Genomic DNA, 24767 nt, shown 5'->3' on the forward strand with positions numbered 1-24767 from the left:
CAGGCGGAATGATGTCCCAGGTCCCAGTAATGAGGGAGAGCAGTCAAAGTTTGTCATTGTTGCACATAAAAACGACTCGGGCACATTCGAACCGGCTGTTGGTTGCTACCTAGCAACACGGGCCCCTTATTTGCTTCCTGCCACAGCAACAAACACAGAAGATCAAAGGCATCTGAATCCATTTAGGATGTGGATTCTCTCCACAGAGCACAGCAGATTTAGGTAGTAATAATAATGATCCTTGCATTTGATCTAGCATGTTAAAAGTGTCTCAAAGCACTTCCCAGAATATACTGTAAAGTGAATTGACTGTATATTCTGTGGGCGAAACACGCAGCCATTGCACACGTCTGTGTCCCACAAACAGTGGTGGATTGAGTGACCAAATTATTAATTTTATTTATTTAGGTAAGGGCTGAGTCTGGGTTTGGGAGGAGTCACATCTAGACTCGCTTCTAGTTCCGATGGAGACTTGGCGTCTATTCCAACTGTGTTTCCACTGTCTATAATACCTTGTAATCTATACTGTTGTATAAACGGTATAATACTGTTCCCTATTAATTCCCCACTCCACCCCCACCCCACAGCATCTCATGTACATGGGTGGCTGGAGCTGGGAGGGAGAATAGGTGTTTGTTTGGGATGGGTTTATGGTCTGGAGTTGGTCAGCCATTGATACAGCTGTCTGACAAGCTTTCCTCCAACTTGTCCAGTTAGGACCACCCTATCCATTAGGGTTTTAGCTTACAGGGTTAACAGGAGCTGAGTGTAATGATTCCCTTCTCCCAGTGACTGGTCTGCTTTCGAGGTCCTGCTGATGAGCCAGGCTTGCTGTGCTTTCACCAAACGTGCACTGGAATACTGTGGACACACCTGGCTCAGGAACTGGACTCAAGACCTCCAAGAGGGTGGGTTCAATTCTGACATTCTGTTGCTAAAAATGTCACCCAAAAATGGGAGTGGTGGGTGCATGGAATAATAATAATAATACTCTTGCATTTGATATAGCGCCTTATCACATCTCTGGGACACCTCAAGGCGCTTCACAGAATATATTGTAAAGTAAATTGACTGTGTATTTTGTGGGTGAAACCTGGTAGCCAATTGCAAACAGGAGTGTCCCACATGATCGTGGATTGAGTGACCAATTTTTTTTGGGGGGAAGGGAGGCATTATTACCCCCGGAAGGAGATCCAGAAATCGATGAACAACGGGGTGTCTACTTACTGCTAGGTAAACAGAGGCGTGTGGAGTAAAGAAATTTGTTCAAATTTTTGCCCCAGCCCAGAATTGATCCCAGGTCTTCTTTCTTGCAAGGCTAAGGGACTCCAACATGTAATCCTCGAAGGACAGCTATAATCGTCCATGTAATCCCATAAGGACAGCTGTAATCGTGTTGGGAAATGGTTGCGGTACATTGTCCGAAGCCTACAATCTGTCAGCTCTCCTCTTCCCCAGCCATCTACACTCTGTGCTTTAATCTCTTGGGGGAGAAACAAACAGCTCAGATAAGCCACTGCCCCATTAGGCCAGTCCCTGCCCAGGCGCTAGGATTCCTCACAGCCCGTTCGACACAGATAGGGTTACGAGCAGAACTCCCAGAAAGCACCTAGTGACACAAACAAGCTAAACCATCACAGATTCCTACACTTTCTGCCTGATCCTCGCCTCTCCAATCTCCAGCACTGGGCTTCCATCCCTTCAGCTTAAGCCCCTTCTGACAGCAGTTTGTCTGTTCGGGGATTGGGAAGGAACTCTATACTGCCACAGAGGTATTAAGCGCCTTTCAGAAACATCCAGTGGCTGCTGTTTACCTCCGCTCCAGATTGCCGGGCCCACTATACAGGAGGGATAAAGAGTTTCAAAGAGAAACATGTCAAATCTTTCAGGAATGCTTCTGCAGCTAACCCACGTTGCACATTTTCCATTTTTTTAAGCGTTTCCAAAACCAACTTCACAGCTTGGCCTCGGCACAGAGCTGTCAAAGAGGACAAGCCACACTCCACACACCAGCAGCCCACTTCTTAGTACAGGGGGTCCTGGGTTCTTGTCCAATTGGCTGCCGCGTTTCACCCACAAAATCTACAGTCAATTCACGTTACAGTATATTCTGTGAAGCGCTTTGAGACATCTCAAGCATTATTATTATTATTATTATTGAGTTCACCCACTCTCACTCTGAATACCCCATGTCGTTCATCTTACAGTCAAATCCTGTGAACCGCTTTAAAGCATCTCGGCAACGTGTCAAAGCACAGTATCAATATTGACTCACAACACAGTGGCAGAGGCTATGGTGGAACCTTGGATTCTTTCAGCCTTTGGAACATTGGGTTTAGTTTCTTCCCTGGTTTAGTTCCTCTCTAGATAAATTAATTCCTGGTTAATTCCTCTGTGAATGGTCTATCTATGTATTATTTCCTGGACCATTACTGATCCAATAATAATACTTGCACTTGATATAGCATCTTACTTATCATGTCGTTGCGATGTCTCAAAGGACTTCACAGAACATACCCTAAAATATGTATTTTTGTGGACGAAACATGGCAGCCAATTGCGCACAGCAATCTCACACAAACAGTTATGGAATGAATGAACTATTTTATTTGGGGGATTGTTGGTCAGAAACTCCCTTCTCTTTTCGAATAGCACCATGAGATTTTTAAGGTCCACCTGAACAGGCAAACGGGACCTTGGTGTAATGACAATTCAACACACCCTCAGTACTGCACTGGAGTATCAGCTTAAACTATGTGATTCCAAGTCCTGTCATGGGGTTGAACCCACAATCTTCTGACTCAGTGGTGAGATTGCTACCATTGCGCCAGGCTGACACATACATTATAAATGACATCAGGAGGAAGAAAGATGGGGAGAAAGGCAAAGAGATGAAACGGTAGAAGGCAGAACAACAGAGAGATGCAAATAATGAAGACAGATCTGTGTTGTTCGGTGTGTGTGTGGATCACATTGAAACTCATGTAGGTGGGGGACAGGAAGGGCAGACTTGAGAGGAGTTCAGTCCCAGTAGCAGGTAAGAAACATCTCTTTCTTTTCATCTGCCTAACTTGTTCGTCACTGGGCTGCGTATTTACAAGATAAAGGGTTTCTTTGTAACAAGGCTGCACCTTATCATTTCAGACAAGTATGGTTAAGTTCAATCGGTCTACTCTCCCACCACAGAATACATTTACTGTCACTGCCTTGATGGGTCATGTATAATTATGTGAATTTTATTAAAACTCCATCGTATTAATCTAACACTGACAGCTGGGTATTAGTGCATTTAACCCTCCATGTGCCAGGGCCAGCTGCTGCCCCTTGTCCCTCTGCTCTCGGTGGTTTGTCGGGACCTTGTTAACCCTCTAATTACTGAACGAATTTACATTTGCAATGGCTTAACACACCTTGGCACAATGTGTCAAACTGCGCAGTTTTAGCCAGTACAACTCCGGGAGTTACCCTAAAGCACACTCTGGGGTCCCACCAAGCCTTAGCTCTTGCTAACCTGCGCCTCATATTCTCAGGAATCATGTAAGCAGGATGTGTCCCTCCAGGGAGAGTGCGCATTCCAATCCAGACACAGAGAAATTTCAGTGTGTAGGTGACGCAACTAAAATTGGTCATTCACTTTGTGGCTCTTTTGAGGGATAGTTCTGTGCATAAATTGGCTGTTGCGTTCGCCCACAAAATACCCAGTTACTGGACTTTACAGTAAATCCTGTGAAATGCTTTTTGGGATGTCTTACTGATATGAAAAGCGCTGTACCAAATGTAAGGATTATTATTATTATGATTATTATACGTGGAACCCTTGGTCTGGTTTGGATAATCTTTAGCACAGTAACGGGTTTCCGCATGTATCACAGACCCAGCTGATGTAAAGATTGTCATTACAGTAACAGCCATGTTGTTATTTGGGGGATATTATTTGAATGTCAACCTGGTTCAGTTGGTAGCACTCTGGTCTCTGAATCAGGAGGTTGTGGGTTCAAGACACAATTTGGGATTTTGAACTCAGGCAGTCCAGACTGACATTCCAGTGCAATATGAAATACACAGTCACCACAATATACAGTAAATCCTGCGAAGCACTTTGAAACATCCACCAGATGTAAAAGGCTCCATATCAAATATAAGCATTATTATATGACACAAATTGCCTACAAGTTTTCTTCCCCTTTACTTTCTCTCCCCATCCCTCTCCTACAAGTGTTCGGGCCTTCAGCCTTTCTGCCCCCACCCTCTGGAACTCCATCCCAGAGCCCCTCCACCTCACACCCTCCCTTGCCTCTTTCAAGGCCAACTCAAAACCTTCCTTTTCGACGGTGCCTTCGGTCATCTTCCCTCCTCCACCTTCCTTACCCTCCAATCCTCTCTGATTCCAACTCCCAGCTTGGGTGCAAACACCTCATTGTCCAGTACCTTGGGACATCCTCGCAACATGAAAGGCGCTGGATAAATGAAATTTGTTGTTGTTGACTCCCCATTTCCCTTCCTCTGGGGTACAATTCAACATAGCTCAGTTACCTCCAGTACCTTATCCAAGTGGTCATCATCCATGTGTGAGGACATCACCCTTGAACTGCAAAAATAATCTCCAGGCTACTTATTCAACCCTGACCTCCTTCCTTCTATAGTCAATAACCATTCACCACCCCACCGCCCCCCCCCCACCCCCACCCCACACATGCACAGTCGAGGTGCATAGATCTGCCATGGAGTATTTGCTCAGGACTTAACACTCTGAGACATTATCTTACATGAAGGCTACTATATAAATGCAAGTTGCTGTTGTTGATTGCAATTGTTGGGTGTCTGTCTGCCTGGGTTAAGTCCATGGGACCACAATGCCCAACACTGAATTCCAGTCAACCTTAAACTCTTCCTCTCTTACCACCTGGCTCATCAATTTCCTTTCCCTCCTGAGATAGAAGCTTTGGAGAAGGGCAGAGAGAGGGGGATGGGGAACATTTGTAAACCATTTCATAAATTTTAAAAGCTGCAACATTACATTGGCAATACTGGATAAAACGTAACACTCAACTTCCATCCACGCTCTGTGCTCTCTCCCTTCCAAAACGCTGCGATGTTCAATGCTGGACAGGCGTTTCTATCATATTGAGGACCTGTCCCCCAGCTGGCAATATTATGGCCCAGTGTTACAATTGAGACACACAGTGTCCCAGGTTCCCAATCTGTGCTAAGGCAGTGGATCTCAGCCAGGGAAAAGGATGAGGCGGACTTTAAAAAATTGTTTTGATCGACTCCTTATAATTGCCTTCCTCCCCGTACCATGCATGCGGATTGGGAATAAAAGTAGCCAGGGTTGATCGAAAACAAAAGGGTTGAACAAAAAAAACGTAAACTCCTGAACCCCATCCAGCGATTTTGCTGCTTATGGACGTGGGGAGGGGTGGCATATTTGGTTGAGGTGGTCATAATCAGGCATTGGTGTGACGTCCGCATCTTTTCCCCCCACCCACGCACACTTGCCCACACCTTCCCCCTCCTCCCCCCAACACACACACACACATACACACATACACACACATTGCCTGCCTACACTCACCGTCTAGCCTGACACATGAAGAGTGGTCACTTGGGCGAGGTACTGCAGGGCGACGTGTGCCTGTGGAACCATAACCCCAGCGTGAGTCAGCGCCTTAGGGAGAGGAGAGGAGGAGGGCAGAGATTAGAGGAGGGGGCGGCCAGTAAAACACCCACTTTTTTAAAAATATATATTTAAAACAAAAGAGCAACTTTTTTCTCTCGAGTGATCAGCACACATCAAAATCTAATGTCAGGTCCTCGTGCCCTCCGTTCCACCATCGGTGGCTGCACTTTCAGCCACTAAGCCGCAAAACTCTGCTATTCTCTGTATAATCTACTCTCAGTCTATTTTGTCCCGTATACTACTCTCTCTGTTATTCTCTGTATAACACACATTTTTATCTCTGTTAAAGTTACTGTCCGCTCTTTCACCCTATCTTTTATCCGCCCCGAAATTCTGGAACACTCTCCCTCTAGTCCTCCACCGTGACCCTCCATCCCCATCTTCAGGTTGCAACTAAAGACCTTCCTTTTCGACCGTGCCTAATAAAAATAATCCTTGAATTTGATATAGCGCCTTATCACATCTTCGAGACGTGTCAAAGTGCTTCACAGAATGTACTGTAAAGTGAATTGACTTTATATATTGTGGGCAAAACACAGCAGCCAAGCAGCAGCGTCCCATAAACAGAAAGTGCCAAAAGTCACCTCCTTCCAGCTCGGGGTCATGCTCCGCCACTGTCAAATGCTCTGTGACGCTACCCTGTGTGAGGGCCGCTATATAAATGCAAGTTGTTGTTGTTGTTAACGTAAGTCACGTAAGATTCAGGGCTGAACTACATCACAAGACCACAAAATTGGTTTGGATGAAGAAGGTCCTTTGGCCCATCTGATCTCATCCCTCCAGAACGCCAACCCTACCGTCCGTTCCCCCACTGACCCCGTCACGGGATCAAGCTGCTGTTCAAAAGAGTTCAAGTGTCCTGGCCTTGACCACCCTTCCTGGTAACCATGTTCCAGTTATTAATTACCCGCTGGGTAAAGAAAAACTTCTCTCTTGAAATTGCCCTTCACATCCCTAAACTTCTTCTGTCCTGTCTTGGTGCATCGTAAAGTATTGATCTGGGTTTATTTTCTCAATCCCATTGAACATGTTATACACCTGAGATATGCCTTCTCTCAAGATGGAAGAGCCCCAGTTTGTCTAATCGTTGCTCACACGACTCATTCCACTAACCCTGGGGATCAGCCTCACCATATTGCTCTGGCCTCTGTGATTGATGTTCATGCTAGTGCTATGGGGGAACTTCTGGTCCATTCCCCCAGCGAACAAGGCTTTCTCGTCTTACTAAACCCAATAATCTCAGGTAACCTTTCTCCAATCTGTCAGCTCGAAGCTCGGGGGGTTGGGGGGGAAATATTTACTGGCGCAATTCTCTTAAAGGGGCGGCCGCCGACTTTATGTAATAATGTTGTTTGCTGATTTTTCCTCATTCCCTGATTTGTTGGGTATGTGATGATGCGCCATGATTCCCGGCCCCTCCTTTCCTCCTCTCTTGCTAAAAAAATGCTTTTTCTTTGGATAAGGTGTTGCAACTTTAAATACCCCACCGTGAAACTGATTATTATTAATAATAATCCTTGCATTTGACATAGCGCCTTATCACATCATTGAGATGTCTCAAAGCACTTCCCAGGATATACTGTAAAGTCGATTGTATATTTTGTGGGCGAAACTTGGCTGCCAATTGCATATAGCCATGTTTTGCCCACAAACAGTTGTGGATTGAGTGTCACATTATTATATTTTTTGTCCAGAGCCCAGTTGGCTGGATGCCTTACCTGTCACAACCGGGTAGCTCTGGGGTCCTGACACGTTGCTGCCCAGGTCGGGAGTGGCTGCGGCTGATAGGCTGTTTTTCACATCTTCTAATCCAGAGGTCAGCGCAGAGAGGGAATATTCGTTAGCCTGGGAGAGACACAGCAAAAGAGAGTGAGAGGAATAAGGCAGAGAGAATCAGCAGAGGAAAATAATAAGAATTGTACCTTACTTTTCCTGAAGAATACCAGAGTCACATAAACTTGGGAGTGAGCGACAAGAAACCCCGGTACCGATTTTCAGGTACCCACCATTCCCTGTATCTTCTGCCTTCTTGTATTCACTCTCCATCTCCTCTGTTCCCTGTCTCCTCTGCTCTCTGCCTCCCCCATTCTCTGTCTCCCCCACTCTCTGTCTCCCCCACTCCCTGTATCCTCCACTGCCTGCATCCTCCGTTCCCTGTATCAACAACGACAACAACTTGCATTTACAAAGTACCCCTCATGCAAGGTAGCGTCCCAAAGTGCTTAGGGACGTATTCTCGCTTCCTGTATCCTTCACTCTCTGTATCCGCTGCTCAATGCCTCACTCTCTGTATAGCAGGAGACAGCACCAGTGGAAAAATAATGAACCTTTCGAAGCAAGCACATTGTTGTTACCTGATCTGATTGAATTGGTTCGGTGTATTACCCAGATATATTCCCCGATGGATTCGCAGATTAATGGGGATTTTTTTTTGTATTTTGAGAAGCGTTCATTATTTTTAATAAGTTATTTCTTAAAGTGATTGTCTTTTTTTTTAATGCCACAGGGCAGATCAGAAAGATGAAAATCCACGTTCGGTCTAATGGGTTTTCATAGCATTTTACTGCAAATGCCCTGAGTATCATTAATGTATCATTCAGGCAGCTGCCTTGACTGCCAGCGTCTTGTCTTGTCGTCTGCCCAGAATAGTGCTTATTATCGATGTTAAAGTGGGAGGTCGGAGGCCAAGTGGCTTAGACTCTCTGTGCCACGTGGGGTTCGTTCCTCATGCTCCCCCCTACTATGGGGCAACAGGGACCCCATAACTGAGCGTGCTGCTGAGCAAGGAGAGAGGGAGAGAGAGCAAGGGGCTACAAGGGGGAAAGAGAAGCGAGAGGGGTAGAGAAGGAGAGAAGGGATGGGGGGGGAGGGGGGGAGAGAAAGAGGGTAGGGGAAAGAGAGAGGGGGGGGAGTAGGGGTGGGGGGGGAGAAGAGGGAGAGTAAGAGGGTGGGGGGAAGAGAGTGAGAGAGAGAGAGTGGACGGGGAGAGATGGGGTGGCAGGGGGAGGGAGAGGGACAGATAGGGGTGAGATGGGGGTGGGGAAGACAAGGAAAGAGAGAGGATGGGGGAAATAAAGAGAGAAAGGGGGGAGAGATAGAGAGATTAGACAGGGAAAGAGAGGGGGAGAGAGAGAGAATAGGGGAAAGAGAGGACTGGGAGAAAGAGAGGGCAGAAAGAAGGAGAATGGGGGATAGGAGGACAGAGAGAGGATAGGGAGGGGGAGAGAGAGAGAGAGTAGGCAGGAGAGATCAGCAACAATATTGGTCAGAGACTTATCACATCGTCAAAATGTCTGCACTGGATACTGTGAAGTGTAGTGACTGTGTATTGAAGGGAAATATATTTGCCAATTTGCACACAGCAATGTCCCACAGACAGCCATGAAGTGAGTGACCAATTTTACCTGCGATTTGTTGGCCAGGACACCGGGAGAGACTCCTTTCGCTATCTGAATAGTGTCATGAGATCACTAACATCCACCAGAACAATTTCATGTCTCATCTGAAGGATGGCAGCTCTGACAATGCAGTGTACCCCCCAGCACTGCACTGGAGCATCAGCCTAGACTAGGAATTCAGAGTCCTGACACGGGGCTTGAATGCTGCATATTTATTTACTCAGAGGTGAGAGTACTACCTGTTGAGCCAGGCTGAAGCTTGAGGAATATATTTTAAAAAATTTGATGTATCTTATTTTTCACGATATTGTCTGCAAACCTTCCTTCCCTCCACGAGTTGACAAAATGAGAACTCCTTCCAGGAACAAACACGTCACTCTATATGCGGGAACGGTGTTTCGGTCAATTTCTGTTGACCAAATGGCGTTCCTGTTGGAATGACATGAATTCTGAGGAATCTCGTATTGCAGAATCATGTAAAGAAATGGTTCAAATTAGACCCCAATGAGAAGACTGAAGGGAACACAGGAGAGTAAAGAACAAAGGAGAAGAACACATCTTATTGTGTCAAAATGTCTCAAAGCGCTTCACAGGTTTCACTGTAAAATGCAGTGACTGTATATTTGTAGGCAAACGTGACAACCAATTTTGAACACACAAACAAGATAATGTTCCACAAATAATGAATGATCAGTTTGATTGGGAATGGGGGGGGAAGGGTGTTGGGAATTGGTTGTTAAGCAGGAATGACATGAAGAGGAAGCAGAAAGCTGGTGGAATCCCGTAGCGTAGTGGTTAGCGAGCTCACACACAAGCGGGAGGACCCGGGTTTGATTCCCGGGCGGGGCGAAACCTTAGCCAAGTTTCTTTACTCCACACGCCTCTGTTTACCTAGCAGTAAGTAGGAACTTGGTTGTTAGTCAATGGGAGGATTGCTTCCCGGGGGTGATAATAATCCCTGAAAAAAACTTGGTCACGAATTCACGACTGTTTGTGTGATACTGCTGTACACAATTGGTTTCCACATTTCACCCACAAAATACACAGTCACTCCACTTCACAATATATTCTGTGAAGCGGTTTGAGACGTCTCAACGATGTGATAAAGCACTATATCAAATGTAACAATTATTATTACTATTATATAGCAAAGGATAAAAAGGGTGAGAAAGGAAGAATGAACAAGAAAAGGAGAAGAGAACAAAAAAGGAAATGGGAAGGCAAGGGAGCTACCAGTACCTGTAGTGTGTAAATGGCTCACAAGTGGAGGAGATTAATGCCCCCGTGAATGGCCTCGTCTGTCTCCGAGGGGCTGCCAGTGACCCCAACTTGTCTCCTTCAACAACACATAACCTCCGATTGTCTGCAACAACTGTCGTGCAGCTGCACGATGATGTTCCCCCTTTTTAATAGCATTCAAATGCATAATAGCTACTCACCCATGCAGAACCGAATTGAAAGGGGAAGTCAAGTGGCACAGAAATGTGTGTGCATGTTTGTGTGTGTGTGCGTGTGTGTGATTGGTGTCGGGGGGGGAGGTGGGGGTGGGGGGCTGTGAGTAAGACTCATTGAATTTAAAGCCAAGTCTAACTCCATCTAGAGAGCTTTCAGAAGGCAAAAAACACAGCTAAAGCATCAAAGCGTAAGATGATGGGGGGAAAAAAAAGACCGGAAAGGAAAGTGCCCCCTGATTAATATTGGGTTAGATTGAAACTGATTTTTGTTTCATTTGAGATGCGTGCTTACACTGCTTGCCCGCTCTATGCACATCCCCTTTTTTTCTCACTCCCTCTCTCTCTCTCTCCGGCCCTCAGTCTCGGTGATTGCAAGTCATTTCCAATTGGTTTTGGTATTGATCTTTCAGTGAGAATAAGTTTTCTAATTAGCTGCGAATTAGGATTTCTGCTGGGGTGAAGCTGCGTCCTCTGATTTATCACCAGGGTAATTCGCAGCGATCGGAGGGAAATTAAAATGAACTCAATTAGGCAACTGGTTTGCTTTATGGGCACTGGTGGAGTTTCAGGGGAAAAATTAATAGTCTCTTGTTGTTTAATAGTCTAATGAAAGTAAATAAAGGTTATCCATTGCAATAAGCCAGCAGCTATAACAAGTTGTATACAGCCGAGCTACTCATTTATGATATTGTAGATTCATAGTGACTTTAACTATACTTTAAAGTCTTCCCCCCCACCCACCCCCCCCACATTAAGATAAACAGTCTCTCTATGGAGGCTTCACTTCAAAGAGTGCACTGCTGTCAGGCACTGTACTTTACATCTCATGACATGCCGTGGGCCTGACAAGCCCTCTGGTGAAGGTTTCCATTTGAATATTCCACCTCAAACATAGATATATCCGACTCAAACACAGTTCACTTCTGTCGAGGTGAATGACACTTTCACCCTGCTTTGCTGATCGCCACTCTTTTTATTATTAATAATAAGGATAATAATTTCTCTTACACGGTCGCACTGCTTTACAGTATACTCTATCAAGCGCTTTGAGTTGTCTCGACAAAGTGATAAAGCGCTGTATCAAAGGCAAGGATAATAATAATAAAATGCTTACATTTGATGCATTGAATCGCGCATTGGAATCACGGGAAATGTAGTCTTGACCCATCACAGGATGAGTCCAAAAGCTTCGGCGATGGCTCTTTGAATGAGCTCTCTAATTAGTACCACTCTCCCGCTCTTACCCCATAGCCCTGCAAATGTTACCTTTTTAAATACCTATCCAATTCCATTTTGGAAGCTATTATCGAATCTGCTTCCAATAGCCTTTCAGGCAATGCATTCCAGATTGTAACAATTCTCTGGGTAACATAAATGTTCTCCTCATCTCCTTTTTGGTTCTTTTGCCAATTATCTTAAATCTATGACCTCTAGTTACATTATGGTTATTGTCACATGCAACAAATTCTTTCCTGTCAATGACAATGAACATTCTGATCTCCATTTTGTTTTAGGATTCAGAGGTTTAAATATGAACTAACAGAGAGCTGTAAGCAGGGGTTGCAGTAACCCCTGTAGCCATAATGATCGTCTCACTCCAGAAAGTGATACATCAAAGGTTCCGATGATTTATATAAAGATAACAGCGGGCTAGGAGTCAGTTATGTCAGCCTGGCTCAGTTGGTAGCACTCACCCCTCTGAGTCAGTAAGTTGTGGGTTCAAGCCCCACATAGGGACTATGGATGCACAGTTTTATTGGCTGACACTCTAGTGCAGCGCTGGAAGAATGACTTATTGTCAGAGGTGCCGTCCTTTGGATGATACTTAAAAATCAGATTCCCGTCTGCCTGTTCAGGTGGACGTTAAGGATCCCCATGGCACCACCTGAAAAGAGAAGGGAATTTCTCTCTTCTAGTGTTCTGGCCAACAATCCCCCAGATAAAAAAACTTTAAATCTCACTCTGGACCAAGTTACGTTCAAAATATACTTCAAAGTAAAATCCTGTGAAGCGCTTTGAGGACATCCTTCTGATGTAAAGGTGTTATCAAGTGTTATTAGTATTAGCACATTGAAGAGAAGTAAGGTCAGATCATAAGTAAGATATTTTGAAGCTTGACATCAAAAAGCTTGAAGCTTGTGTCTGTATATGTAGCATTCGTCAAATTTCATACAAGAGTAAAATGCACCTTATAAAGCGATGGCGCGGGGCAGGGAGCAGCCTTTGCAATAGGTTAACCTACTATATCTCAGAGCATTTAGTTGACCCAAACGCAGTACTGAATGACAATCAGTGCAGGCACTGAACCGTGATCAGTGTAGACTGAATGGTGTGTGTTAAAGATCCCTTGGCACTGTTTGAAAAGAGAAAGAAGTTTCTCTCTCCTGATACCCTGGCCAACAATCCCCCAAATAAAATTAGTCTGTCACTTTGTGACTGTTTGTGGGATGTGGAGTCCTGTAGCTCAGCGGTTAGGGCACTCGCTTTGCAAGCGAGAGACCTGAGTTCAATTCCAGGCACAGGGCGAAACCTTGGGCAAGTTTCCTTACTCCACACAGAGCCTAATAATAATCCCTCCAAAAACCAAAAACAATAATAATAAATTGGTCATTTTCAATCCACGACTGTTTGTGGGACATTGCTGTGCGCAATTGGCTGCTGCGTTTGCCCACAAATATACAGTCAATTCACTTTACAGTGTGTTCTGTGAAGCGCTTTGGGACGTCCTCCCGACGTGAAAAGCGCTATATCAAATGCAAGGATTATTATTATTATTATGTTGCTGTGCACAAATTTGCAGCTGCGTTCACCTACAAAATAGTCACTGCACTTTACAGTAAATCCTGTGAAGCGCTTTGAGACATCCTGATGATGTGACAAGGCCCGATATCAAATGGAAGATTATTACAGTAAAACCTGCATAAGTCTTATCTTCATAAATTGTTTAATCACCCAAATCGTACATTCACCCTGGTTCCATTCAGTTTCCTATCAAAACCACTTAGATTTCTTTGCACTATTCATATTAATCATCTTCTAACTCATAATGCTGCTCCCCTACTCTTCATTATTCCCGCACTTACTGGCTGCATTGAATCGTGAGAAACGTGATCTTGATCTGTCGACTCATGCGTAGAAGAACTTCATTTCCCGCGATTCAATGCGATTTCAAAGCTTACCGGTAAGTGCGCATGCAGTGACAGGTCAAGAAGCACTGAATGCACTTACCGGTTGCATTATGCGCAGTGCAGATTGTTGATTAAATTGGATTTTAATAATATATAATAATTATCCTTTCACTTGATACAGTGCCTTATCATGTCGTTGAGACATGGCAAAGCGCTTCACAGAATATACTGCAAAGTGGATTGAATATTTTGTAAAGTGGCAGCCAATTGCACACAGCGGCGTCTCACAAACTGTCATGGATTGAGTGACCTCAATACTACACAAATTTTTTGTGAGATTATTACTCCCGAAAAGCAATCCGCCAATTGACTGACAACAGGGTTCCTACTTACTACTAGGTAAACAGTTTCTAGTAAGGAAACTTGCCTAAGGTTTTGCCCGCCTGGGAATCGAATCTGAGACCTCACACTTGTGAGGTGCTAACCACTACTCTATAGGACTCCACTATATTTTATACCACTTATACAGTTTGCCTGTATAAATGTCCTCCGGACGTGAAATGCGCTTTAAAAAAGAAATTTTGTGGTGGTTGTTGTTGTTGCCTGTAATTCAGACCTCATGTAAGTCATATTAAATGTTATGGTGCAGACTGATACGACTTATGTGAGTTTGACTGTATTATACTCTCTGTAGACTGACCTGTTCTGATTTAATGTGCTCAGCAGAGGTGAAGACATCAGAGTAATGCTGGCGTTCAAAGACACGTTCCAGAGCCTCAAGTTGTTGCTGGGCGAAGGCTTCGCTACGCAGCTGCTTCCGCACACTGTCCGCACTTCCCTGAGAGTCACCGTTCGGGCCGGAGTTATCCTGGGCATCTACCAGAAAGAGGACACAAACTGCATTTTATGTTTTATTTTGTCTGAATTGGGAGCAACTGCGTCTGCATTAACTTGCGTTATCAAAACTTATCTCTTTACAAAATACTCACGGTGCTATCATTGAATCATAGAATCCGACAGCACAGAAGGAGGTCATTTGGCCTGTCATGCCTGTGCTGGCTCTTTGAACGAGCTATCCAATTTGTCCCATTACCCCCGATCTTTCCCCATAGCTATGTAATTTTTATTTTTCAAGTATATATCTATTCCCTTTCGAAAGTTATTATTGAATCTGGGCATTATTGCATCAAACTGTTTTGTAAAAGAGTTCAGTGTTCTGGCTACTAACCTTCCTGATAAACAATTCCAGCTGTTGACGCATAACACCATAAGATCAAGTCTGGATGAAGAAGGCTCAGCCTTTGATCTACCTAATCTCATCCTTCCAGAACACCCACCCTATCGTCCTCCCATCACTGCATCAAGCTGCTTTATAAATTAGTCCCAATGTTCTAGCCTTATGCATTTTTGGCAACCTGTTCCATTTGTTAATTACCCTCTGTGTAAAGAAATACTTCCTGGTGCCTGTCCTGAAATTGCCCCCAACAACTGTGCATGATTGCCCTAATGTCTTGTTGCACTGGCATACTGAGTTGCTCTAGGTTTGCTTTGTCAATCCCATTTAACATGAATAAAGGCCATTCTGAGATGTCTCTTTTCAGGGTGATTTTATTCAATCATTCCTCATAGAGCATTTCCCTAAGACTGGGGGTCAGCCCAGTATATATTATAGTGATACAATATAATAATAATTTATGTTTCGCCCACAAAATATACAGTCAATCCACTTTACAATATATTCTGTGAAGCGTTTTGAGAGATCTAAACAACGTGATAAGGTGCTATATTAAATACAAGGATTATTATTATCATCATAGAACAGGAGGTACATGAGGTACAGCCTGACTGCAGTTTGAGCATGAATTTCAGACTTGACAATGAAGATCACAAACTGAGCAAGATACAAAAGCTTGACTGGTAAATTGTCCTTCTCTCGGATCGAATCTCAATCTCTGCCACAGTCTTTCTCATACTTTGTTTCAGTTTCTTCATGTTCGCTGAAGACTCAAACATACATTTACCCTTGATTCCACATCTACTGATGTTCTGATCTGACTGCCTGTTGGTCAGACATAAACCCGTAATAACGCAGGGTTTGTCTCTATGGTCCTAAGCCATAAAGCATATGTTCACCTCAACAAATCTACTGCACTTCAATGGTTGAGTCATCTGCCTGTTCAGGTGGACGTTGAAGATCCCGTGATGCTTTTCAAAAAGAGATGGGAGTTTCTCCATGTGTGTTGGCCAACATTCTCCTAAATAAAATCAGTCACTCATTTCATAGCTGTTTTCGGGACACTGTTGCGTGCAATTAGGCTGCCTCACTTGCCTACAAAACACTTTACAGTCAATCCTCTGAAGCGCTTTGAGACGTTCTCTCCCAAGGTGAGAGGCGCAATGTCAAATGCGAGCATTATTATTATTAATAAAGTGGTTCCTGACCCAAAGTGTCCAAGATTATTTCTAAATACCTAATCGACACAGTATTGATTGTGTTTCTCAAAAATCTGTTCTATGGATCCACTATTCCATGGGATAAAAAAAACTTCTAATCTCTTGGCCCGCTCGAGGGTTTTTAATTTGAAACCTGTGCCCTCGAAAGAGCTTCTCATTTAGCTTGTGTTAAATTTGGGGGGAATAGAAGTGATGGTACAATGTACTTAACATTCCCTCTGAAACTCCTGCAGGGAACAAAATAAAAATGAGTGACAGGCTATTAACAAGTCAGTGATGGTCATTTTGTTCAAAATAGCATATCAATGAACCAGGGACAAATTTGGCACTGCACCAAACACTCTGCAATGTTAATATTGTGTGTGTGTGTGTCTGCCTGGCGCAGTTGGTAGTGCTCTCGCTTTTGAGTCAAAAGGTTGTGACTTGGAATCATATAGTCTAAGCTGACACTCCAGTGCAGTGCTGGGGGTGTATTGTATTGTCAGAGATGTGGTATACATTTGATACAGCGTTTTATCAGGTTTTCTGGATTTCCACAGAAAGGCTGAAGGCCCGACCACTGGTAGTGGAGCAGGCAGGGCGGGGGAATGTGGAGCAACCCATTGCCTGCAGAACATAAGAGCACGGACAGGTTGGTGAAGTTTTAATAGGTCGCAGAAGTAGGGAGGAGCAAGACCGTGGAGGGCTTTAAAAGTGAAGACAAGTCAAGCCAGCAAACCACCAGCAAGAGGAGCAAGCTTCTTCCTGTGTCCCTGACCATTAAACTCCCTGTTAATTGGCAGTTCATCTCCCCACCCACAAAATGTCTGCCGTGTTTGCCAGCAAAGAACAGTTGCTTGACAATAATTACTGAGAAGAACTTTGAAACACACCAACATTTAAAATCAAAAGAGGGGTTTGGATGAAAAAGGACCTTTAACCTTCCCTCCCTTTATTTTGGCCTTCCTTCCCTTCATTTCATTCTTGCCACCACCCTCTCTCTTGTTGTTTCGCCCTTTCTTCCTTTCTCTCCCTTTCTCCATCCTCCCCCACCCCAACCCCAACCAATCTCTATAAATCAAGAACATTTTAAAATTATTCTGTCCACTGTCCGAATATCCTTCAGTCAGTTTCTCTCATTTCTGCAGTCACTTCTTCTCCTCTGCAGGAACGTTAAAGATCCTGGGATGTTTATTTGCAAAGAGAAGGGAATTTCTCCCAGTCTCAGTGTCTTGGTCAACAATTCCCCAGATAAAAAAATTGGTCCTTGTCCGTCTGAAATCTCCTTCCCCCTCCTCCCCATACACATTCACGCTCCCCATTCCCTGCTGTAAACAAGCCCTGATATCTTCTCATCCCTCTACCACAGGCTGCCTCTTAAATCTTCTTAAAGTGTCAGCCATTTCGCGAGCAGTGCCGGCCACCGTGCTCTCAGTTTAGTCCGGGCTTCAGATACCAACAAATCTGTCATTCTAAATTTGCTGCAGATTATGTTCTCCTCTCAGCAGTGGGTGATGTATGATATGCAAGGCCCTATTGATTGCCTGATCTTGTGGCAAAGGCTCCAGAAATGAACTTGAAATGAACATCATGCTTCAACTCATTGTGCGTATAATACTCTACTTAATCCCGCATTTTTCACAGCTATGGAATTCAATTGATCAATCATGTTTCACTGATAGTACTATTTCAGGCTGTTATTGCTGTTCCATTTGAAAGCTTGACCTTTCCTTGGCTGGGCCAGGAGATGAGCTTAAACCAACTCAGGGGAAAAGACACAGCATCACCTCATAGGGAGACTACATTTTACTCAACTTGCCTCACCGTGTTTTTTTTTGCAAATCTGCATGGTTGTGGGGGAGACAGGAGAGGAGAGGCATGTGGTTTGGAGGAAGGCAAACAAACACAACAGCCCACCCCCACCAAGTCTAAAGGGGATTGAGGCAAACACCCACTGTCCCTGTCTAAGAACAGCCTGTTGTGGATTATAACCTGTAACCAAGGGGCCGAGTTACAGGCTGGAACATGATCTGAGGGGTTTGGGAAGTTTATATATAGAATAGTGGAACCCCAGGGAGCACATTGCAGCCTGGCGTCTGATCAGGGGGATCGAGTGGTTTATATAGAATAACAGATCCCAGGGAATGAGTTGCAAGCTGGGATCTGATCAAAGGGTTCAGTGGTTTACATAGAATAACAGATCTCAGTGGGTGAGTTACAACCTGGGATCTGATCCAGCGGTTGAGGTGTGATAATAATAATCTTTGCATTTGATATTGCGCCTTATCACGTCGTTGAGACGTCTCAAAGCGTTTCACAGAATACTTTATATTGTAAAGGGAATTGACTGGGTATTTTGTGGGCAAAACGCGGCAGCCAGTTGTGCACAGGAACACCCACAATTTTTTTTCTGAAGAGATTTTTTTGATGAACTGCATGAGTAGACGTTTTCATAATTCTTGAATTTGATATAGCGCCTTTCCCATCAGGATATACTATGCAGTGTAGTGACTGTGTATTTTGTAAGTGAATTTAAGATGATTAGCAACAACAACAATTTGCATTCATATAGCACCTTTAACGTCAGGAGGAACAAGAGAGCAAAGGGGGAGGTTAGGAGGAATTATTTTTATGTGGAGTTCTTAGGATACAGAATGCCTGGCCAGTAACTCGATAGATATCTAAGAAATGATCTGGATGGGGAAATGGGACTGAATAGATTGCTCTTTCAAAGAGCAACACAGACATAATGGGCCAAATGGCCTGCCCCTGTGCTGTAAATTTCTATGGTCATGTGGTTCTCAAACACCTTAAAGTGCTTCACAGTGAACTGCTAGAAAGTGGAACGACTATGTATTTTGTAGGTGAATGTGGCAGCCAATTTACGCCAGGCAATGTCCCACAAACAGCCATGAAGCGAATGAGTGATTTATATACACAGTGAAATTTCCCCCCAATCGCCCCACCCCTGCAACCGAATCCCACTTCCACTATTTATTTAGCATTTCACAAAGTCCTGGATGCAGCCTTAAGCTTTGAAGTCTCTTTTATTTTGTGTTGAGTCTTTTGCAAAGCAGCTCCAAAATCAAGGCTGGACTGAAGTGGTTACCAAATTGTGAGTGCTGTAGTGTATCGGTTAGAGCACTCGCTTCGCAAGTGACAGGACCTAGTTTTGATTCCCGGGCAGGGTGAAACGTTAGGCAAAGCGCCAAATATAAGGATTATTATTGTTATATAATGCCTTTCACATTTGGAGGACATCTCAAAGCATTTCACAGGATTTACTGTAAAATGTAGCAATTGTCTATTTGTAGGCAAACGAGACAGCCAATTTGAGTACAGAAGCCGTGAAGCGAACGACCGATTTTTATCTCGGGGATTGATCCCCAGTGAAGCACTTTGAGACTTTGTGGAGTCCTGTCCTGTAGTGGTTAGAGCACTCGCTTCACAAGTGAGAGGAATTGCGCTTGATTCCCAGGCAGGACGAAATGTTAGTTCAACTTTCCTTATTTTACACACCTCTGTTTACCTAGCAGTAAGTAGGAATTTGGTCGTTAATCGATTGGAGGATCCCTTTTTCAGGGGTAATAATCCCTTCAAAAAAATAATAATTTGTGGGAAAAGTGCTATGTGCAAATTGTCCACAAAGTATACAATAATTCACTTTACTGAGTATCCTGTGAAGCACTTTGAGACATCTTGAAAACGTGAGAAGGCATTATATCAAATGCAAGAATGATTATTATTATTATTAAACTCTGCCTGTTAAGAAACTGTGGAGAAAGCAGGTCAGTGTGGACCCAGGTGGAATTCCTTCCCATCGCACACCCAAATATCGCTGTCCGGGTCCATACAACATGCTTGCTTAGCACTCATCCTTTCGACAAGCATCTTGAACAAATGACCCAGCTCAGGCTATCTAATCTCTCATGGACAGCAGCACAGATGGCACATGCTCCAGTATGGATATTTTTTTTAAAAAACAGGATCCCACTGTGCAAAGCCCCATAAAATATCATTCAGAGTTGATGTGTCAAGAGGAAATTTGGAAGAGCTGGTGGGAGGTATGGATGAGAGGAGATAGGATGGAGATGAGGGAGGAGGGGAGGTGTGAAACTCCTCCGAAACTCTGGAACACTCTTTCTCTGCCTGTCTGCCTTGCTCCCTCCTTCCCTATCTTCAGGTCGTGCCTGAAGACCGTCCTCTTCGACCGGTCATCTCGCCCCTCCCCCCGGCTCAGTGTCGTACTCCGCCACTGTCAAGTGATCAGGGACGTTACTCTGTGTGAAGGGCGGTATAAATGCAAGTTGCTATTGGTGTGTGTGTGTGTGTGTCGTGGTTGGGGGAAGGGGGATGGTGGAGAGAAAGAGAGAGAGGGAGAGAGAGACATGCGGGGAAGAGGCGAGGTAAATTATTTAAATTGTTTTTGCATCAACTCTTTAAAAAACATGCACCTAAGCCGCTCTGAGCAATAAAGTAGATTTATCTACTCCCGATTGATAGGTGGGTCACAAGCCTGCAGATGGATAGCAGCAGACAATGAGTGGATGCTCATGTTGGTGTGAGTGAGCGAGAGAGTGAGCGAGAGAGTGAGCGAGCCAGTGACTGAGTGCTCGTATCTTCAATCCATCCCTCCCCATCTATAAAGCCATCGCTGTTCCACCTGAACTGAGGAATTTACGTTTGCCTTTCCTTCTTCTCCTCTTTCCCCCTCCACCCTGTGTCAAATCATATCTGTTACAATCTGTGGCCCAGTGTATCAGAGTGGGGGGGTGGGAAGAAACAAAGATTCCCTGCGCTGTCTGTGTACAGGCTTTTCCTGGACAGTTCCCCGGGGGCCTTTCACGCTGGCACCAGTTGTTGCTGTATCAAACTCAATTGTTCTCCTCGGGACTGAACCAAATAGAGTCATTAATTACTTTCTATCAGCCGGGTTCAGTGCCTGAGCGCGATCAATACCAGCCATTTGTCATTCACTCCGGCTACCCTGCCTCCCTGCGAAACAGTAATAAACCCATGATCCCAATCAAACAGCACTTAGAGCTAGTTTCTGACACCAGTCAGTGCCAAGCTTTAACTTACCTGCCCTCCCCCGCTTCTTCCTCCCGCCTCCCCCCCACCCTCAAAGACCTCCGTCTGATAACACTGCTTTATACGGACCAGCTTGTCTTAGGAACATAGGACAAATATGACCCAAATATACGGTCCTCAATATATACAGTCAATTCACTTTACAGTATATTTTTTATATATATATACACACATTAAAGGTGGGTAATTGGATTTGAGGTACAGATCAGCCATCATCTAATAGAATGATGGAACAGAATTGAGGTGCTGAATGGCCTACTCCTGTTCCTATGTTCCTATATTTCGTATGTCTGGAAGAAATTTGAGATGTCTCGACAACATTAAAAGGCATTATTATCAAATGCAAGGATTATTTTTATTATTATTAAAATAGACCTGCATAGTTTTTTCCTCTCCATCAAATTCTCTTCTTTTTTGTCCTCCTCTCCTGTTTTTTTAAATTCCCTCTTCTCTCCATCTGTTGGGGGGGGGGTGGTGTAAGAGCTGAATGGCCCCTGCAGTAAACCCCGGCACGAGTGATCACTACCTCTTCGATTGTGGTCATATTTCCCTTTCTTCCTCCTCAACAGCCCCCCACAACCCTCCTCAATTCCCCTCCCCCCGCCCCCGGTGTTCTCCGCTCAACTTTGTGAAGCACATTGAAACGTTGTTCCGTCTAATATATTGTCCTTCGATTGAGATGTTAAACCGAGGTCCCATCTGCTGGTTCAGGTGGACAATGGCAAAGGGATTTTCTTTCTCCCGGGGTGCTGGCCGACAATCCCCCAAGTAAATTCAGTCACTCACTCCACGGCTATTTGTGGGGTATTGCTGTGTGCAAATTGACTGCCGTGTTTTGTCCACAAAATACACAGTCAATTCACTTTACAGTATATTCTGTGAAGGCCTTTGAGATGTCTCAACTACGTGATAAGGTATCAAATGCAAGGATTATTATTATTATTAGATAACCATCTTAGGAAACAGCTATATCACTGTGGGAATTGACATCCACTGAGTTTTGAGGTCTGATTCGAGTCTTTTCCTAATGTTCTGTTGCGCAGAAAACACGGGAGTTGAAACAATAATTCTTTCATGTGAGTTAGCGTTGATATCATCACAAAGCGCTTTACAAAAAAGTTTTTTGTGAAGGGTACATGAACGAGGGGGAGGGTGTTGAGGCGGAGAGGGCAGCCAATTTGTGTTACGCAATGTCCCACAAACAGCAGTGGAGAGAAAAATCAATATTTTTTTACCTCGGGGACACGAGGAGAAACTCCCTTCTATATTTCAATCAGTTCAATCAGATCTTTTAATATCCACCTGAATTTGGCTGCAACATTTATCAATTTGTGAATTATAGGTTACAGCAGGCTGAACTGTGATGTTTTGTTTCCTCTCTCCGCCCATCCCCCACACACCGCCCAGATTATTAAATAATAAAAATCCTTGCATTTGATATTCACCTACAAACACAGTACAGTCACTGCACTTTATGCTGTACTCTGTGAGCGGCTTTGAGATGTCGTCTTGACTTGAATGGCGCTATACCAAATATAAGGATTGTTATTATTATATAATGCCTTTCACATGAGGCAGTCGTGAAGCGAATGACCAATTTTTTTCTAGGGGACTGTTACCCAGTGAAGTACTTAAGAGATTTTGTGGAGTCCTGTAGCATAGTGGTACTTGCCTCGCAAGCGAGAGGAATTGGGTTTGATTCCCGGACAGGATGAAACGTTAAGCAAGTTTTCTTATTCCACACACCTCTGTTTCCCTAGCAGTAATGAGGAACCCGGTTGTTAGTCGATTGGCAGATCGCTTTTCCAGAGGTAATAACAAAAAAATAAAAAGTGGTCACTCAATCCACCACTATTTGTGGGACACTGCTGTGTGCAATTGACTGCTGAGTTTCGCCCACAAAACATACAGTCAATTTACTTGAAAGTATATTCTGTGAAGTGCTTTGAAATGTCTCAAAGACGTGATAAGACGCTATATCAAATGCCAGGATTATTATTATTATAATGTGTAGCAACTGTATATTTGCAGGCGAATGCGGCAGCCAATTTAAACACAGCAGCTGTGAAGCGAATTGCCAATTCTTATCTGGGATTGTTTCCCGGTGAAGGACTTTGAGACTTCTCGAGACACTGCATCAAATGGAAGGATTATTATTGTGATGATAGGAATTTGGGGGTTAAATTGAAAAACCCAAACCCAGATCCCAAATATTGACGAGTCAGCCTGTAAAGCTAGCTTCTCCTACCCATTGGTACAGTGCTTTCAGCCAGAGTCCTGAACTGTCTTATTATTACAACCAGAAAACATCACTTGTCACAGTCAATTTGAGACAACATTCATCCCCTTTCCGTTCGCATCCCTGATCGTTTTCAATAACAAAATTGCTGCAAATCAGTTACGCACTTGAAAGGAGCTCAAGGTGTTCGTTCCATTTGTGTCTCAGGGCTACATCGCAACAGCTCTGAGGCTACAGGGGATTTCTAAGCAACGAGGGAATATTAGACAATAAATCCATTTCCACTCTTTTTCTGTCTCGACCTTTGCTGCTTTTGGACAGATCAACACCACGCAGCACTCAAACAGAAAATAATCAAAACTATTGCATTGTAACAATAATAAAACAGGGAACAAGACAGAATAACCTCCAGAACGAGCAAGCTAAACACAGCTCTGGGTCTTAAACAGCCTGGCTCACTCCCTTCATCCGCTATCCAAATGTAATTTTGTTGGTGTACCCAATCTCACTCACTGCAGTGGCTTCCACTCTGCATGTTCTGATAGTGGTTAACTTAACCCATCCTGTGACATTATGGGTCTGATTTGCAAGATTTGCTGAGACAAAACACGAACAGAGGATTTGTTTTGCCACAACAACAATCCAGAAAATTTGTACAAGTGTCTCACATTAAACGTTAGACACAACCAACGCCTGGGAGAATATCACAAGTTAGAATTCAGAGTAATGCATTCCATTTTTCCCATAGTCTCAACAGTACATAATATAACACCCACTGTTTACTCCAGTCTGTAAACAATATAATTGTTTTACTCAAGTCTGTATACAATATAACAAGAACAAATTATATTTACACAGCATCTTTCATGTCAGGAGGACGTCCCAAGGCGCTGGACTGTCTGGGATTTTGACCCGAGCTGGAGGTTGCAATCAAGATGGGCGGAGGACAGGGAGGGTAGGGGTAGGAGGGTGACCGAAGGCGCATTCGACGCGGAGAGTCTTGAGATGTGCCTTGAAGGAGGCAAGGGAGGGAGCAAAGCGAAGTGACTCTGGGACAGAATTCTAAAGGGTGGTGGCAGAGAGGCTCAAGGCCCGACTGCCGATAATAAAATAATAATCCTTACATTTGATACAGCGTCTTATCACGTCATCGAAACATCTAAAAGCGTTCCACAGAATATACTGTAAAGTGTAGTGACTGTATATTTGGTGGGCAAAATGCAGCAGCCAATGAGCACAGCAGTGTTCCACTAATAGTCGTGGATCGAGTGACCAAATTATTATTATTTTTTTGAATTGATTATTAACTTTGGAAAGCGATCTGCCAATCGAATAACAAGCGGG

General features: G+C 44.1%; 1 protein-coding gene across 11 annotated transcripts in view; it reads right to left on the reverse strand.

The window, feature by feature from the left end:
* The window catches only part of pax2a (paired box 2a), an 85114-nt gene that overhangs the window by 11058 nt on the left and 49289 nt on the right, over positions 1-24767 (reverse strand). For 6 of the 11 annotated variants that reach the window (XM_042336836.1, XM_042336839.1, XM_042336840.1 and 3 more), the window contains exons 7-9: positions 14361-14557; positions 7399-7525; positions 5576-5668 (exon numbers count right to left, since the gene is read on the reverse strand). In XM_042336836.1, the coding sequence (XP_042192770.1) occupies positions 5576-5668; positions 7399-7525; positions 14361-14557 (417 nt within the window). The remainder of the gene's footprint in view (positions 1-5575; positions 5669-7398; positions 7526-14360; positions 14558-24767) is intronic. The other 5 variants (XM_042336841.1, XM_042336838.1, XM_042336844.1 and 2 more) reach the window with 3 other exon arrangements.

The sequence above is a fragment of the Callorhinchus milii genome, unplaced genomic scaffold (assembly GCF_018977255.1).
Source record: "Callorhinchus milii isolate IMCB2004 unplaced genomic scaffold, IMCB_Cmil_1.0 Scaffold7, whole genome shotgun sequence".
NCBI lineage: Eukaryota > Metazoa > Chordata > Chondrichthyes > Chimaeriformes > Callorhinchidae > Callorhinchus > Callorhinchus milii.